Source organism: Ceratotherium simum, chromosome 30, assembly GCF_057802395.1.
Source record: "Ceratotherium simum simum isolate JZ-2026a chromosome 30, ASM5780239v1, whole genome shotgun sequence".
In the NCBI taxonomy this organism is placed as follows: Eukaryota; Metazoa; Chordata; class Mammalia; order Perissodactyla; family Rhinocerotidae; genus Ceratotherium; species Ceratotherium simum.
In genome coordinates, this window is record NC_141929.1 from 8,428,288 (window position 1) to 8,445,043 (window position 16,756).

A 16,756-nucleotide genomic window follows, 5' to 3' on the forward strand; every position below is an offset into this window, starting at 1 on the left:
AAGGTGAGGACCATCTGTATTTTTTTAAACACTTAACCTCACAAGAAAAAGATGTCCAAGCAGTCTGTTTTAGTTTTGAGTTTGGGCTTCTTGGCACTAACAGCCGGAACACTAGGAATCACCAAAGTTTTTTCCATTAGAAAAGAGACCCAGAAGGACTGAAATCAAACAAAGCATGTTCACTAACCACAACAGCATTCTGATATAAATCAATAGTAAATTATCTGGGATATGTAGATATCTTTTAGACATCTTGGAAATTTTTTGTGTGTGTGTGTGAGGAAGATCAGCCCTGAGCTAACATCTGATGCCAATCCTCCTCTTTTTTGCTGAGGAAGACTGGCCCTTGGCTAACATCTGTGCCCATCTTCCTCTACTTTATATGGGACACCGCCACAGCACAGCTTGACAAGCAGTGCGTCGGTGCACACCCGGGATCCGAACCTGCGTACCCCAGGCTGCCAAAGCGGAGCGTGTGCACTTAACCGCTGCACCACCGTGCTGGCCCCAGGACATCTTGGAAATTAAATAGCATGCTTCTAAAAAAATCAATGGGTCAAACAAAAAAATCCCAAGGGAAATTAAAAAATATTTCTAAGTGACAATGACAATACAGCCTATCCAAATTTGTGGGATGCAGCTACGGCAATGCTTAGAGGGAAATTTATAGCTTTTAATGCTTCGTCGTAGAAAACAGGCCCAGGTTCTTCAGTTTTACAGCAAGACTAAGTCTTTGATTCCTTGCTGTTGACATTGCTCTTGCCTGCATTTATCCAATAACAAGACTTAGGGTGAATCTGTAGTGTTCAAGGCTTGGTTTTAGGGGCTGGGGATGCGATGGTGAATAAACAGATGTGGTCTCTGCCTTCAGGAAGCTTTGTGGGTGAGACTAACAAACAAATTAGCATATAATTAGGAATTGTGATGTGTCTAACTAAAACCAATGGAGTGCAGTGACAGCAACTAACAGAGGGTGGTCTAGCAAATGTGATCAAACAAGCCCTCTTAAGAGGTGACATTTAAGTGGGGACCTGAGAATAAGGCAATCAGCCATGCTGGAAAGCAGAACAAGAGCTTTCTGGGTGTGTAGAGGAGAAGGCCCTGATTCCTGTGCGGGGGAAGGGGGAGGACGTAGGAGATTACAGAGAGATGGACAGAGGGCAGATCACAGGAGAGATGGACAGAGGCCAGATCACACGGGGTCTCAGGTGCCACAGCAAGAGGATTTGGGTTTTATTCTCAGGCCATGGGAGACCACTGGGGGCTGAGTTCTGCTGTAGCCTCCTGTTATTCCAGGCCAAGCCCTTGGGCCTGAGCTGTTTAACAGGTCATACCAGAATTGACTTCAGGAGCACACTGTATGCCCACGGATTCCTCTTCCTATAACCCACATGCTCTCCATTGTTACCCAGCTCGCTCCTCCTCCTTCATGAAGGCTCTGGAGTCCCATCCTCTGGGGAAGCTTGCCTTGACACTGGCTGTCTGCTTGGTAGAGGTAACAGCTCTGCGCCCTCCTCTGCGGCAGACACAAGGGAAAGCGTGTCACTAGTGTCTTTCATTTGATCCACAGCAACCGCAGGAGTCGGACACTAGCAAGCCCTTGGGAGAACTGAAGCTCTTAGCCGACTGCCTGCCTCTTCCACGTTCTCATAATCCCCTGACCCCTCTACTGTAGCAGTTAGCACTCTGTGTTTTAATTGTTGGTTTCCTAGTCTGTCTGCCCTACTAAACTTAAGGGCAAGGGCTGGGTCTATTCCTGTATCTCTAGGCATCAAGCACAGGGCCTGGCCCAGAGCAGGCTCCATTAACACCGTTGAATATGTGGTGGACCCTTAGCACTGAGCCCACCTTCAGACTAAATTACTTACCCAGTGATTCATCCCCTATGGGGAGCCAGGTGGATCAGACAGGGTCTGTCTCCATTCCATGCCTTACACTGTGGCCACCCTTGGCACCAGTTGCTCTGGGGTGGAGGGCGGGGTGCCAACTGTGGAGGGGCGTCTCACCAGCCAGCTGCTTTTTCTGCAGAGACGTAAAGGGGATGTGGAAGCGTACGTGGAACCTGGACGGTACGTGGATCCTTTCACGACAGTGACTCTGGGCTGGCCGGACAGTGACAAGGATTTACGCTTCCAGTGGTCATGTGGTAGGTGGCCTTAGGGCTCTGGAACTGTTCTATCTCACCACGAAGGGATGGACAGTGGTCAGGTTTTGCTGTTCTTTTCCTTCACCTTCACACCGGCATTAGTCATGCCTGACATTTTGAGTACCTTCTACGTGCCAGAGATTGTGAATTCCATGGAAATAGGAGGAGGGGGAAGTGGTGGCAAACCAAAGCGGGGGTGGCCCTGAAGGCAGGGACCAGGGAGATGCATTATTTGTGGAGAATTAAGAACAATAAGTCAACCCTAAAAGTCAGTCTGCTTTTTTATTATCACCACAAAAAACGTCAGTGATAAAATACTCTACTCCTCGCCCCTTGGATGGATCCCTCCTTTCACCTCCAAGTCATTGGTACGCCACTGGGAAGAGTCTAGAAGGAGGAAGTGACGAGGCATTTTCTGACAAAGCAAGATGGCAGTACTAGTGCTCATTTTTTAGAAATGGGTGTCCTCCTTGTCATGTGGATATTTCCTAGCTACACACACGTTGTTTTGGAAATAAAATGAAAGTCATTCATACTGTACATATTGCTTTTGTTAGCTTTTTTTTCATTGCACAATATATCCTGCAAGGATGTCTTAATATTTTAATGTCATGTTATCTTCTTCTCCATCTCGATTTTCATAGTCACTGCATGATACACTTCATGTATGGTCATTGATTCACCAGTGCCCTCTTTTCGGACATTTATGTTGTTTCAAATCTTTTGTCTTTATATACACACATCTTTATAGTTCAATCTTTATTTGCATCTGTGGTTACTTTCGTAAATAAATTTCTAGACATGGAATAACTGGGTCAAAAGTCACGTAAAATTTGAAGGCTTTTGGTATTAACTGCTAAGTGGTCAGAACATCCTACTGACTATTAGTTCTTATCTGAATTAGTAGAGGATACAAATACAGAGTTTAGGTGACTGGGCTGATGACCTGACCCCTGGACATGTCCTGTGGATGACTATCATATCAGGAGTGAGGGGGGAAGAGAGGCGATTGATGGATAAACACCAGTCAATAGAGTTGAGGGGCAAGGGACACAGACACTTACCCAGCTGAAGGGACAGAGAGACTTACCCAGCCAGTGCCATAAAGCAGGAGATGACATGCAGCCTCCCAGGTGGAGGTACAGCCTGCAGGTCCCCATGTACCCCACAGGGACATACAGCTGTGGACAATCCTTCTACCTGGGGTGAGAATTACACCAGGGACGAGAAGCTGCCCTGGGCATTCTCCCAGGTGGGGCTGTGTATCCTCCCGGCCCCTCTCCTGCTATATACCTGCCGGTTCATCAGTGCAAGTCACTGGTGCAAAACAAGTCGGCATGTCCTGCAGGTTTGCTCAGAGTCTGGGTGAAGTGGGGGTCATTTTCCCAGAAGCACCCTTCTGTAGCACCATTCCTGCAACCTGCAAGTGAAATTTTTTAAAAATCAAAATCTCTATTTGCAGCCAATTTTCTTATCCATGACCCTTTTCTTTTAAAAACCCCAAATCAGAAGTAGCCACGTGTGTCACGTTCAGAGTTCCTGGATGGATAACAGTGTTTGCCATCCTCTCTTAGGGCGCTGCTGGGCTCAGTGGAGCGACTGTGTTGAGAGGCAGCGGCTCCGCACAGACCAGAGGGAGCTGGTGGTTCCGCCATCCTGCCTGCCGCCACCTGACTCCGCAGTCACCTTGCGCCTGGCCGTCTGGAGAGGCCAGGAGCTGGAGAACCAGGACGAGCAGTGCCTCTATGTGTCTGCCCCCCTGCAACTCAGGCCTCGAGTCAGGTGGGCGCGAGAGCAGACTCCTGCAGTGTTGCCACGCATTCATCAGTCGGCCAACATTTACTGAGAGCCAGTGGCACTGACCTAGGGGCAGGGCTTACAGGGGTGGGCAAACCAGACCCAGTCTCAGTTCTCACAGCAGTTACTGCCTAGTGCTCAGGGATGATCTGCACAAATGAATGATGGGAGAGAAGGTACTTCTATGACAACTTCCCCGACTTGGGGTCAGGAAAGACTTCCCTCAGCAGAGATGTGAAGAGTGAAGAGGAATTAACCTGGCCAGGAAGAAGGGGTTGGAGAGGGAACAGAATGGCAAAGGGTGGGAGCATAAAATAATCTGGAAGTAAAAGAGGCTGGTGTGGCTAGAGCATGGAGGAAGAGAGAGGGGCAGGAAGAAACTGGAGGAGTAGGCAAGGCCTTGCAGCTCATGTCAAGACATATTCTGGTCTTTATCCCAAGAGTTCGGGAAAGCCATCCAAGAGTAGCAAGCAGGCTGGGGACATGGTCCTTCGCTCTGTAGCAGGGTGGAGAATGGGCTGGAGGACTCAGGAGATTGCTAAGGATCTTGCAGGAATCAAGGTGAGAGCTCAGGTAGCTTGGTCTACCAGCCAGGTCCCTGCAGGGAGCAGATGGCTCACTCAAACTGGGAACTGATGACAGCTGGATAAAGGGTCTATTTACAGATGTGGGCAGAGATAAGGGAACAAATCAGGGATGACGATGCAGGATGACAACAGGGGGAAGCTCTTTTCCCTCCTAGGACTGCAGAGGTAAGAGGGGGGATGGCATCACTAGAACTCCCTGGGAGCTGCAGCTGTGGGAGAGGTGCCCCCCAACAGGAGCTGTGGTTTTGGCTAGAGGAACACAGTCTCTGTGAACTGCCGCCCATCAGGTAAGGAGCAGGGAAAGTGGTGAATAAATACCCCAGCCTCTCTCCTCTCACTCTCCAATCCCCGACCAGTGCTTGCCATTGGCTGGGCCTGACCAGAAGCCAGAGGGTGCAGGAGCTCGGGTAACACAGTCTATGGGATCAATCTCCTAGTGCACAGAGCCACAGAGAGTTGATGGAGAGTGGGCTTCAGGGGCAAATGGAGAATGTCCGGCACACTTGTGCTAGGATAGACCTGAAGGCAGAAGTAGGGAGATTCGAGAGCTGTTATGAAGTTAAAACTGAAAGGACCTGGGGGTGGACGGGACACACAGCAGGAGCCAAAGTGAGCTCTTGTTGGCTCGAGGGAGGGAGGATGATGTTATAGAGAAGGCCCAGGATTCAGATCAAGACATGTTGGTTTGTGTTCCATCCCCCGACTCGGGAGCTGTGTTGCTGGGACAAATCACGTAAGCTCTCTGAGCCTGGTTTGCTGTCTGTGATACGGGGATTCTGACAAGGCGTCCATAGGGTTGTGGTAAGCAATGAATAAGCTAATAGCAATGGAAGTCATTTATAAACCGTGGCATGCAGGCTGTGAATCGCAGCATTCACTCATTATTATTAGAACGAGAAAGAATCACAGACATTGTCTGCTCTTATCCCCTCACTTTGCAGGTGAGGGAACTGAGGCTCAGAGAGTTTAAGTGACTTGTGGAAGGCGACCATTCATAAGTGGCAGGGACAGGATTGGAGCCCAGGGTCCTGTCTTGGCCTCATGCATCTCCACATCCTTACCCTGCACAATGAATGAAGCGAGCTTCAGCCGGGCACGAATCACACCATCTGCATGACCGACGCTATGTCCAGTTTTGGCTGGGGCAGGGGTTGCTTTTATTCCATCTTTCACCTGAAAAAAGGCCCTTTCCCACCTTCTCAAAGGACTGGAGGAGAACTGGACAGAAGACCAGGCAGGTGGCCATGATGTCTGAGCGAGCTTCCTCGCTTTGTTCTCTGTCTCCCTCAGCTGCCAGAAGAACTGTGGGTCAGTGAATGCCAGTGAAGACGTGATGCTCAGGGTCACCACGGGGGACGACTCCCCAGAGGCCGTGTTCAGCTGGTATTTAGATGACACCCCGCTGGAGAAGGTGAGGATACTGGCAACCACTCACAAATGGAAACGTCTTCCCACTTTGATGGACCAGACCGGTGTCACACGCCCAGGACTGAGCTGGGGGTGGGTGAATACCACTCAGAGCTGGTGAAGTGGGGGCCGAGATGGGGGGCATTCCCTGGAGGAAAACCAGGGCATTGGTCAGAAGAGAGCATGGATGCACAGAGCAAAAACAACAGGGAAACACCACAGTGGATGCTGTTGGTGCCCCAGCCTGGTCCCTCTTACCAGGCTGATGCACCCACTCCAGCTGCCGTGGAGTGGCCACTGGCTAATAACTGATGGGCGTGGGGGCTAACACCCTGCCCCCTTGCCTTGTCTCTGAGGGAGACAGCCTCTGTGGCGCAGCTTATGCTCCAGAGCTCCCCGTGGGATCAGGCTGAGGCTGGATGCCTCCTGAAACCACTTCTCTGCCCAGTTTCATTCTGCGCCCCATTCTGCTTCCTCCTTCCCCTGCTGGTCCCCCGAGAGCCCTCCCTCCATAAATGACCTGCCCAGGAGTCCTCTCAAGCTCTGCTTCTAGAGAACCTGAGCTTGGACAAGCGCTAACAGGGCTGGAGATTGGATGTTTGGGCTGACCTGGGGGAAGCAGGCAGGACCCGCCGTCCACCCATCAGAGGCAAATCTGAAAGGCATGCCAGGGCTCAGGAGCCACTGCCCTGCTGAGGTCCAGCGGCCTGGCTGCAGTCTCAGGGCTCTGGGCTGCGCTCTCTTTCAGGCCGAGCCCCTCCCGGCGGTCTGCAGACTCCGAGGATTTTGGCCACGTTCTTTCATCCTCCTTCAGAGCGACACCCCCACACTGCTGCTCAACAGCTCCTTCCTGCAGACCTGGGGCCAGGCCGTCCGAATCCGAGTCACAGGTGTGAGGGCCTGCCTTCTGTCTCTTGTCACGGGTTCTGTCTGATGCAGTGGGTGAACCAAGACAAACCCAGATGCCTGGAAATACGGGACATCAGTGTCGGACGGGGGCCATGCACAGGCTCTGGTGTGAATCCCACCACGAGCACTTGCTAGCTGGGAATAGGGAAGGGATCTCCGTGCCTCAGTTTCCTCACATGTAAACTGGGCGCAATAAGAACACCTGTCTCCGGATTGTATTACACAGAGTGGATGAGACAACACTAGTGGTACAAACAGATCATTCTGGGGTCCTGCAGCCTGCGAGTCCTGCCAGGACAAGTCGACTCTTCTCACTGAAAACAGCCCAGTGTGGAGGGAAATGCGGACTCTCAAAAAGACAAATAATGGGGGCAATTATTCTCTCTCGGATGAATTCCTTTGATTCAATATTTCTCAAAGTGGCCCACAGACCACCCATTCGGGATAACCTGGGGTACTTGTTTAAAATGCACACTCCTGGGTTCTCCCCAAACCTTCTGAATTAAGTCTAGGCCAAGGAATTAGTTTTACTGATTAAAATTCTCTTTATGCCCAGCTCTTCTAGGCACGCACTTTTTTCGAAAAACCAGGTGATTATACCATATGTGTGGGATGTTGGTGCAGGTCAACGGGGGCTCCACACGGTGCCTTGGGGGCCTGGGAAGAATGTGGATTCGAGGTGGGATCAGCCTGTTTCCAGATCCTGGCTGTGGCTCTTCCTAGCTTGGTGATCTTGAGCAAGTCATTGTTTCCCAATATACTCCTTCCTCATCAAAGCTCTGAGAGGAAGCTACTTTTATTAGCCCCATTTTGCAGATGAGGAACTGACTCTCAAAAAGGTCAATTCCAAGATCTCATGGCTAGTAAATGGCAGAACTGGGATTCAAGGTCAGGTCTGTCTGTCTGATTCTGTTTCTCTATCTCTGACCAGTTTCTCAGGGTGAGACCCTGGGACGCCCTGCATCTGGGGGAGTTGTTAGATATGCAGATTTCTGGGCCCTGCCCCAGGATCTCCAGAGAGGTCTGAAGCTCTGGGTCCAGAGAGGGGCCTGGGAATCTGCATGTTCAACAAGCTACCTGGGTGATTCCGAAGCATGGCGGAGTTTGTGTGACCCCCTACGCACCCTCTGTTTTCACTCTGCAGCAGTGACCGGGGACGCCTATGGGGAGGACACCTATGTGATCAGCTCTCTGCCTCCCCCCGAGGTGCCCACCTGCACGATTGCCCCGACGGAGGGCACTGTTCTGACAAGCTTTACCATCCTCTGCAACACCTCTGCCACCCTGGGCCCCCTGGAGTACTGCTTCTGCCTGGAATCAGGTACCAGCCCAGGACTGTGCTCTCTCCTCAACTCCTGGGCTTGTCCTCTTCCAGAACAGGTGCTCGTCTTTCTCTGAGAGGTGCAAAGAATATGTTCCATGTGAGAGAGGTTTGCAGGATGAAAAGTCCCCAAACCTTAACCCCCACCCCCAGGCACACTGACCCAGCCACACACCTCGGAGAGATGAGAAGCAGGTCTTGTCAGTATCTCCTCCACAACTACGGAGGCCAAAATGACCTCTGTCCTGGCATGAGTGGGTTAAATGGATGAGGATACCCAGAAGTATGACCACGTGGGGCCACCCCCAGGGCACCATCCCCCAGCACTCACTCAGAGTAGCCATGACCCCTGGAAGTCTGGAGCTATTCGGGACAGAGAGGGTCTGGTTCACAGAATAGTCAACGATTTTACTGAGCCCACTTTTCAGAAGGCAGCAGGGAATGGACGATGCCATTGAACATGCTGAGCTGAAAGGAGACATTTTTGCAAAGGTTTACAGAGGATGAAGCATGCAGACCCCATCCCCATTGCACAATACTCTGCACAGTGTCCTGTCACCCCAATCCACACTCCAGGACAGCTGTAGGGCATCAGCAGGAGAGATGGGCTGAGCAGCCCACATGGCAGCTGTTCTCCCAGTTCGGGTGGTTGGTCCTTGGAGGGCCCCTCTGTGTCCTTGTCTCCTCCTGATGGGCTTTGGCATTTCATGACCCTCACATGAGCTCTGAAAGTGCTGTAGTCAGATTGGAACTCTCCTCCAAACCTAGGCACCAGGAGTGCTGCTGGGGTGCTCCCCAATAACCAGCATTAAACATCACAGTGTCATAAATTGGACTCCTTGACTAGGGAAAGGTAGACGTAAGCTATCCTGGACCAAAGGCGTGTGGTTTTCACGGGGTGCCCTGTCAAATAGATGTGGAATGCAGGGCTGTTCAGAGGGCTGTGACCGGGTGTGAGCCTGGAGGGAAATAATTCAGGGAAAGCAAGTAGATTTCGTTTCAATCCTGCATCCCCCTAAATGGAGGGGCCAGGCTAGCTGCTCCAGTTCCAACTGGTTGTTCCCCTGTAGTACCTCCCTCTGCCTCACCCAGCGAGCAAGGGTCAGGGAAGTGTGACCACATAAAAACGAGTCATCAATTGCAATTCAATAGCTTCATGCTTGTCTGCACACTACAGTGAATAGTGATTCCAATGATAGGTGGGTCCCCTTTAAGGGTACAAATGATATTCATTCATTCATCCACCCATTCATTCATTTCTTCATTTTTACCACAAATATGTATTGGATGCCAGGCTCTGTTCTGGGTGCTGGATATGCAGCAGTGAATAAAATAGAGGAAGTCCCTGCCCTTACTGTATTTACAGTTAATGGTGGAGACAGCTGGTAAACAGACACGCGACGGGGGTGCTGTTTTATGTAGAGCAGCCAGGAAAGGCCTTTGCACAGGAAGTGACTTTTGAGTGAGCTTGGATACGTTTTGAGCTAATTTTTATAATCTCCTCCTCTCTCCCTCCTCTTTTTCCTCCTTCTTTTTTTAATTTGGTTTACAACCTTGAATTTTTTTTTAAAGCCTGTAAATGGGAGATTTACTCTGAAATTTTTCATGGGTTTTAGTAAAATTATTCCAAGGTCACAGCAGCATGCAATTACCTAGAGAGGATCAGTATATATGGCTTTCTCCTCCCTGAGATTATGGAGCCCCAGAGTGCCTGCCATGCCTTCATGAGCTGTGGCTTTTGTGTCCTTGTCATCAGCCTCTACCTCGGGGGAGTTTCCAGTCTCCCTGGGGTCTGGAGATGCCCCGCAAACTGTTCAGTTTCCATCTACCAGGTTCCTGTCTACACTGTGGCCCAGAGCCTGCCCTCCCGTCAGTTTACCTGCCACTTGGAAAAGAAAACAATGACTTTGTGCTGACAGTAGTCATTTCTGTCTCCAATCCTGCGGGACACAGACAGCAGACCCATGCAGCGGTTAAGGTGGGTGGTGGCGGCCATTGTTGCTTTACTGATAAAAGTTCTTGATCTGTCTGAACTTCACCAAGAGCGTGGCTGGGTTGAAGGGCATGACCAGATGAGTCATTGATTCATTCATTCCTTCAACTAATATTTACAGAGCACTACTATGTGCCAGGCCCTGAGGATACAGTTGTGGACAAAACAGACACGGTCTCTACCTTTGTAGATCCTACATCTTAGTGGTCAGAATAGAGGTAGGGTCCTGGGAACTTGGGGCAAGGCCTGAAGGGAACTGGAGCAGAAGGACCCAGGGATGGGTTAGATCAGTGCCTTCAGAGTCCAGAGGAAGGAGGACCAAGATCAGCCAACAGGGCTACAAGGCAGAGGCTGGAGGAAAGCCCAAGTAAATTTTAAGGGTCAGAAGCCAAGTGGAGTAGAAGGGGATTGAGAGCACAATGAGGAGGGCAGTGACAGGTGAGGCAATGAATTGTCCAAGGCTTGTTTTTGGTGGCCGTCGGCTGCCTGGTTCAAGTGGGGCCAGCTGCCCTCAAGCCTCAGGAGAGCTCCCACACCAGGTGTAAGACCTTCTAGCAACGCTCTGGTTTACCATATGAATACCTGCGACTTCAGGCTCCAGGTTCTTGAACAAGAACCTGTGAGTTGAGGTCTTCCCTGCACTGAGCACGTTTCTGGTTTCCCTGTTAGGTGGGACTTGGAGACGCCCGTGTTGAGGATGTGGCCTTCCAGGCTGCAGTGTCAGAGAACATCACTGCCACTCTGCAAGGTGAGCGCGGCCCTGAGCGGCTCTTCCAGCTGGCCAAGTCCGTGTCATCCATGCTGGACCAGGCGAGCCAGGGGCAGGGCTCTGAGCAGCCGCTGAGAATGGACGTCAGACAGAAGGTGCTCGAGATGGGCCCCTTTCATCCCATCTGCTGGGGCCCCCGGGGTCTGTATGCAGCCGTTTGGGGTGGGGAGTGGGATTCACGGATCTGTGGAGAAGGCTTTGGTGTTTCTCGAGCTGTTGACATCACCTCCCTCGTCTAGTCCATTTGGTGAGTGACATAAAATGAAGAAACCCTGCTTTCTCTGCTCAGCCCCGTGGAGTCACCGGCTTCTAGGGTGGGCAAGAATATAGAGTATTGCTCCAGTCCTTCCTATTAAACATGAGGAAACTGAGGCCAGAGAACAAAAGTGACCTGGCCTCTGTCATATGGTTAATGGTTTGTCCTGGCTCTGTCACCTACCATCTGTATTGACACAGGCTGGTGACTGAAACTCTCTAAGCCTCAGTTTCTCCATCCGGAAAATGGGGATAATAGCATTTTCCTCATAAGGTTGTGGTGAGAGTTAAATAAGAATTGCGTCCACTGTAACTATAGGTCAAACCAAATGAAATTTCCAACATTCAACCAGTTTTAATCCACAAAATGGCCATTTCACGTGTTACAACCTAATATCGTAAACTACTGCAGAACGTATGATTACCTCCACTCCCAGTGCATGCTATGTGAATGTGTGTGGGTGTGGACACACACACACACACAGCATCACACACACCTGCTGGACATGGAGAAGAGAAGAAAGACTTCTCTGGTCCCCTGAAGGGTCTGCACGAAAGGACGTAGTGTGGTGCAGGACACGTGGTCAGTACTTAATACGAAGAAGCAGTGGTTGTCATGGTAATTCCTTACAGAGAAGGAGCTAACATTTATTGAGCACCTACTGTGTGCTGCCGGGCCCTGCATGGATGTGTAAACCCCATCAAAACCCCACAAGGTAAATGGTGAGATCCCCATTTATGCTATATAAGAAGAAACAGGGTAAGAGAATTTTAGGAGCTTTCCCAGGCCCACATTTCCAGTAGGTGGTGAAGACGGGGTTCAAACCCAGGTTGGCTGTTCCCTCATCCACCTCTAGCCCTCTCACCCCAGCCCTTTGCTTCACGTTAGCCTCTTTCCCCATACACTCCCCCCCCCACACACACCCTACCTGGTTCTCGTTCTTGGTTGCCCTCACTCTGAGCATTACCTATGGCAAACTTCCCTTTGGATGTCCTGTGGTCTCTGAGCACACAGACCACACGGCCTGACCCAAGGTCTCCTCGTGAAACATCGCGGTCCTGGCAGGAGGCAGATGTCAAACCCTAACTGGGCAATTGAGAAGATTTTCAGCTCTGTTGAGAAAAGTGGAGCAGAGTTTAGGGAACAAACAAGGAGAGCACAGGACCCCCGGGGCTCTGCCTGAAGTGACCAGAATCCAGAGGGGGCAGCTGTGTGTGGAGGGGGCTCCCCAGTAGGAGAGGTGGCTTTTGAAGAATGCAGTGGTCAATCCACAGTGGCCTGGCAGGGAGGGTACCGGGAGAATAACTTCTAGTTCTCTCTCCTCCTGCCCTCTCATCTCCTGCTGAGTGAATCCATTGGCCAGAGGGTCAGGAGCCAGTGACGTCTCCAGGCAGGCAGCCTCTAGGACAGTGACGCCGGATGGAGGGAAGACCTGCAGAGGTCAACATGAGATTATCCATTACCTGAATTGCCTTCCAGAACATTCTGATGAGAGTCCCCTCATGTACTGGCCTATTTTTCCCTCCATCCAAGCCACAGCCTAGATGCACCCTGAGCTGATGGCAGACACACTCAAACTCTGCAGCTTCTGGGAAAGACTGTTGGACAGTTAGACAGAGCAAGTTGTGAGTAGCAGGCCACGCGGCTGAGAAGGCTGCTCATTTCTATCTGTGCTGTCCCAAGTGGTTGCCACCAGCCATGTCTAGCTACTTACATTTAAATGAGTTACAATGAAATAAAGTTAAAAATTCAGTTCTCCAGTTGCACTAGCCACATCTTGAGGGTTTAATAGTCACATGGCCAGTGGCTACTGTATTGGAGAGTGCAGAGTCAGAACATTTCCGCCAATGCGGAAAGTTCTATGGGGCAGGGCTGAAATTATATTCTTAGTTTTTCTCTGTCTCTACCAAAGCCAGCCCCTGGCCAGCCCCTCATTAGGCATCGTGGCTTAGAAAGCATGTTCCCCAGAAGCCACAGAAGGTCTGGCTTAAGGCAGGAGTTAGGGACCCTTGTAGATAGAGGGATCCTTGTTCCCATCACTCCAAAGGCACACAGGGACCCAAGCCTGCAACAAGATCTCCATCCACACTGGGCCAACAAAGTAATCCAATTTCTGAATTTCATGCCATTCTGGTCACAAGTGCCACCCTCAGGCACCATTTGTTTTTAAATAATGCCAGATTTTACAGATCTGATTTGAAGATTTGGAGAAAGCTTGAGACCTCCTGTATTAGTTTCCTCTTGCTGCTGTTACAAATGACCACAAACTTAGTGGCTTAAAACAACACAAATTTATTATCGTGCCGTTCTGGAAGGCAGAAGTCTAATAACGGGTCTCACTGGGCTAAAGTCAGGGTGTGGGCAGGGCTGTGAACTGTCTGGAGGCTTGAGGGGAGAATCCATTGCTTGCTTTCTCCAGCTTCTAGAAGGTGCCTACATTCCTTGCTCCCTCTTCAAAGCCAGCATCTTCAAATCTCTACCCCACTCCCTCCTCCCCCCACTGTCTCCTCCCTTCCTCTCCCTCCCTCCATCCCCCATCCTCTCCCTTTCACCCTCTCCACCACCTCTGCCTCCATCATCACACCTCCTTCTCTGCCTCTGACCCTCCTACTTCCCTCTGAGAAAGACTCCTGGGACTGGCCCAGTGGCGTAGCAGTTAAGTGTGCGCACTCTGCTTTGGCGGCCCAGGGTTCACAGGTTCGGATCCTGGGCGTGCGCTGATGCACTGCTTGTCAAGCCATGCTGTGGTGGAAAAAAAAAAAAAAACTAAGACTCCTGTGACTACATTGGTCCCACCTGTTTAATCCAGGCTACTCTCCCCATCTCAGAATGCTTAACTTAATCAAATATCCAAAGTACCTTCTGCCATGTGGGGTAACATACTGACAGGTTTCAGGGGTTAGAATGTGGGCATTTTTGGGAGGCTATTATTCCGCCCACCACACGTCCTATGAGACAAACAGAGGTCTACAGGCTTTGGAAAACCCCAGGCGAGCCCGGTCACTTGCCCTGACCTCAAAGCCTTCTGAAACGTCTTCATGAAGCCACTGGAATTACATTTCCTCTTCCCCTTTTCCTTCCTCTGTGCTGCCAAGGTCAGAGAGGGTATCCTGGGGTCGCTGTCCACGGTCACGGCCACCCTGGGGGACATGCAGAGGGTGCAGGGGCTGGCCGAGGTGCTGAAAGAGGTAACCCACCGCAGTGAGGAGCTCACGCCCGTGGCCCAGGTGAGTAGTTCCCACCCTCTGAGCCAGGCCATGGGACGCGCACCTCCATGGTGGGTGGCTGACAACTCACCCGGCACTGGCCAAAGGTCTCTCAGTCACAGGGCCACCAAGACTTCCGCCATCTTGTTTCCAAGGGTCCTGTGTGGGGGTGTCAAGGGAGGGAAGGTGCTCCTCCTGCAGCCATGTCTCACTCTGCTTCTGCTGGCCTGTGTGCTCATCACACACCTCACTCCCCCACCAGCCCGTGAGCACCTCAAGGAAGTAACTGAATCTAACTAATCATTGGGTGGTCAAGTGTGTGTCCAGATGCTGCTGCTGACCCGCCCCTGCCCCCCACTTCAGGGCACACCAGCCCGACGTCCAGCTGCCAGCTCCTACCTTTCTTTGTGTGGGGGCCTTCTTTGCCCTCCCCTCCAGAGCCCACTCTGCCTTTCACATGGGAGGTCGGACGTGCCAGGGGATGGGTGCAGTGCTCAGCGACTAATGGGCTGGGGTACAGATACCCTGGCTCCCCCACCCCTCTTGGTGGATAACTCCCAAGCAGGATTGAGCCCCAGGTAACGGGCTTGATCCACCCCCTGGACAGGCTTCCTGCCCTTCCCAGTCTCATTCCCCTACTCTGCTTCCAGTGTTTCCCTAGATCATCTCCAAATAAATGACTGGCTCTCAAATCCTTGTCTCAGGGCCTGATTCTGGAGAATTTAAATTAAAACACCATGGGCCGGCGCAGTGGTGTAGTGGTTAAGTTCACTTGCTCGGCTTTGGAGGCCCAGGGTTCACAGGTTCTGATCCTGGGTGCAGATCTACACACCACTTATCAAGCCATGCTGTGGCAGTGTCCCACATACAAAATAGAGGAAGATTGGCACAAATATTAGCTCAGGGACAGTCTTCATCAAGCAAAAAGAGGAAGATTGGCAATGGATGTTAGCTCAGGGCCAGTCTTCCTCATGAAAAAAAAATTAAAACCCCATGTTCCCAGCATTAGGTAGCCAAGGGTTAAAAAAGAAGCCATAGGACAGTAAAGAGGAGAGTGATCTTGGCTCTGCCCCACCCATTCTGTCAGGAGGTTGTCCCCCTCACATTCTCTGGCCTGAACCTGGCACTGCTGGCCTTTATTTCTGGGGACCTGATGCTGTTAATATCACACTTCCTATTTACACACCCATTTGCTCATGCATCCATTCTCTGTGCATACATCTGTACACGTACTTACATACTTCTGTGTCTCTACTCTTTCATTCATTTATCCCTGCATTAATTTAGTCATTCATTCAACAAATGCTTCCTGAATGCCTAGTATTGCAACTTGTTGAGAATTCAGCAGCAAATCACACAGACATGGCCTCTGTCCTCATGGCACTTTCAGAACACCAGGGCAGCGAGACGCTAAACAAGTAATTTCACAAATATATATATAATTGCAAAATTGGAATAAATGCTATGTCCATCCATCCATCCACCCACCATCCATCACCCACCCACCCATCCTTCCATCCATCATCCATCCATCCATCCATCCATCCCTAACCGTCCATCCATCCATCCTTCCATCATCCATCCACCCACCCCCCGACCCTCAAGTCAGTGAATGTTTACGGAATGCATACAATGTGTTAGGCATTGTGCAAGCCACTCTGGGAAAGATTCAGAGATGGACTAGGCGACTCTCCTGAAGGAACTTAGTGCATTGTAGGGCAGGAAATACCTGGTCTCAAGTCCTCGATATAGGCAGCTTGTGTGATGGTCCTGGCTCAGATCTTCCCTAGTTTGTGTCCCCACTTTTCTCCCCTTCAATGTAGCCCTTTTCCCTTGAATGGCACGGGGGACGGTCCATCCCAGGCAGGGGCTCATGCTGTTTTTCCTTCTCCTTTGGGCGAGCGCAGCGAGAGGCCAGCTGGGCTTTGCACCATGCCAGTGAGGCCCTGTTGGCAGTGAGTGCCAAGGCCCATCCTGATGACCAGAGGCGCCAGACGGCCACCAGAGACCTGTTTCAGGCTGTGGGCAGTGTGCTGGAAGCTTCTCTGAGGGACAGACCAGAAGAGCCTGCAGAGGCCAACGGTAGCCAGGTCGGTGTCCCAGCCCAGGTCCAGACCTCCCAGCCACCACATGGCCAGCTCACACCAGCATTTCTAGGTGGATCTTTCTCCACATCTTGCAGATGAGGAAACTGAGGCACAGAGGTTAAAGTCCTTTCTAGGGAGCTGGTAGAAAATTTCCAGAGACCAGAGCTTCTGGAAGGCAGTGTGGTATAGCAGGCTGAGTGAGAGCTCTGGAAGGAGGCAGCCTGAGTTGGAATCCTGCTTCTGTCGCTGACAAGCCTGTGACTTGGGCAAGTTACGTG

At 51.1% G+C, this 16,756-nt stretch overlaps 1 protein-coding gene across 1 annotated transcript in view; it reads left to right on the forward strand.

Moving 5' to 3' along the window:
• The window catches only part of LOC101398972 (polycystin-1-like protein 2), a 100,164-nt gene that overhangs the window by 32,060 nt on the left and 51,348 nt on the right, over window positions 1-16,756 (forward strand). Inside the window, 9 exon segments of the mRNA XM_087419886.1 lie at window positions 2,029-2,146; window positions 3,721-3,928; window positions 5,821-5,941; window positions 6,686-6,827; window positions 7,991-8,167; window positions 10,000-10,145; window positions 10,830-11,024; window positions 14,281-14,412; window positions 16,299-16,481. Of these exon segments, the coding sequence (XP_087276012.1) occupies window positions 2,029-2,146; window positions 3,721-3,928; window positions 5,821-5,941; window positions 6,686-6,827; window positions 7,991-8,167; window positions 10,000-10,145; window positions 10,830-11,024; window positions 14,281-14,412; window positions 16,299-16,481 (1,422 nt within the window).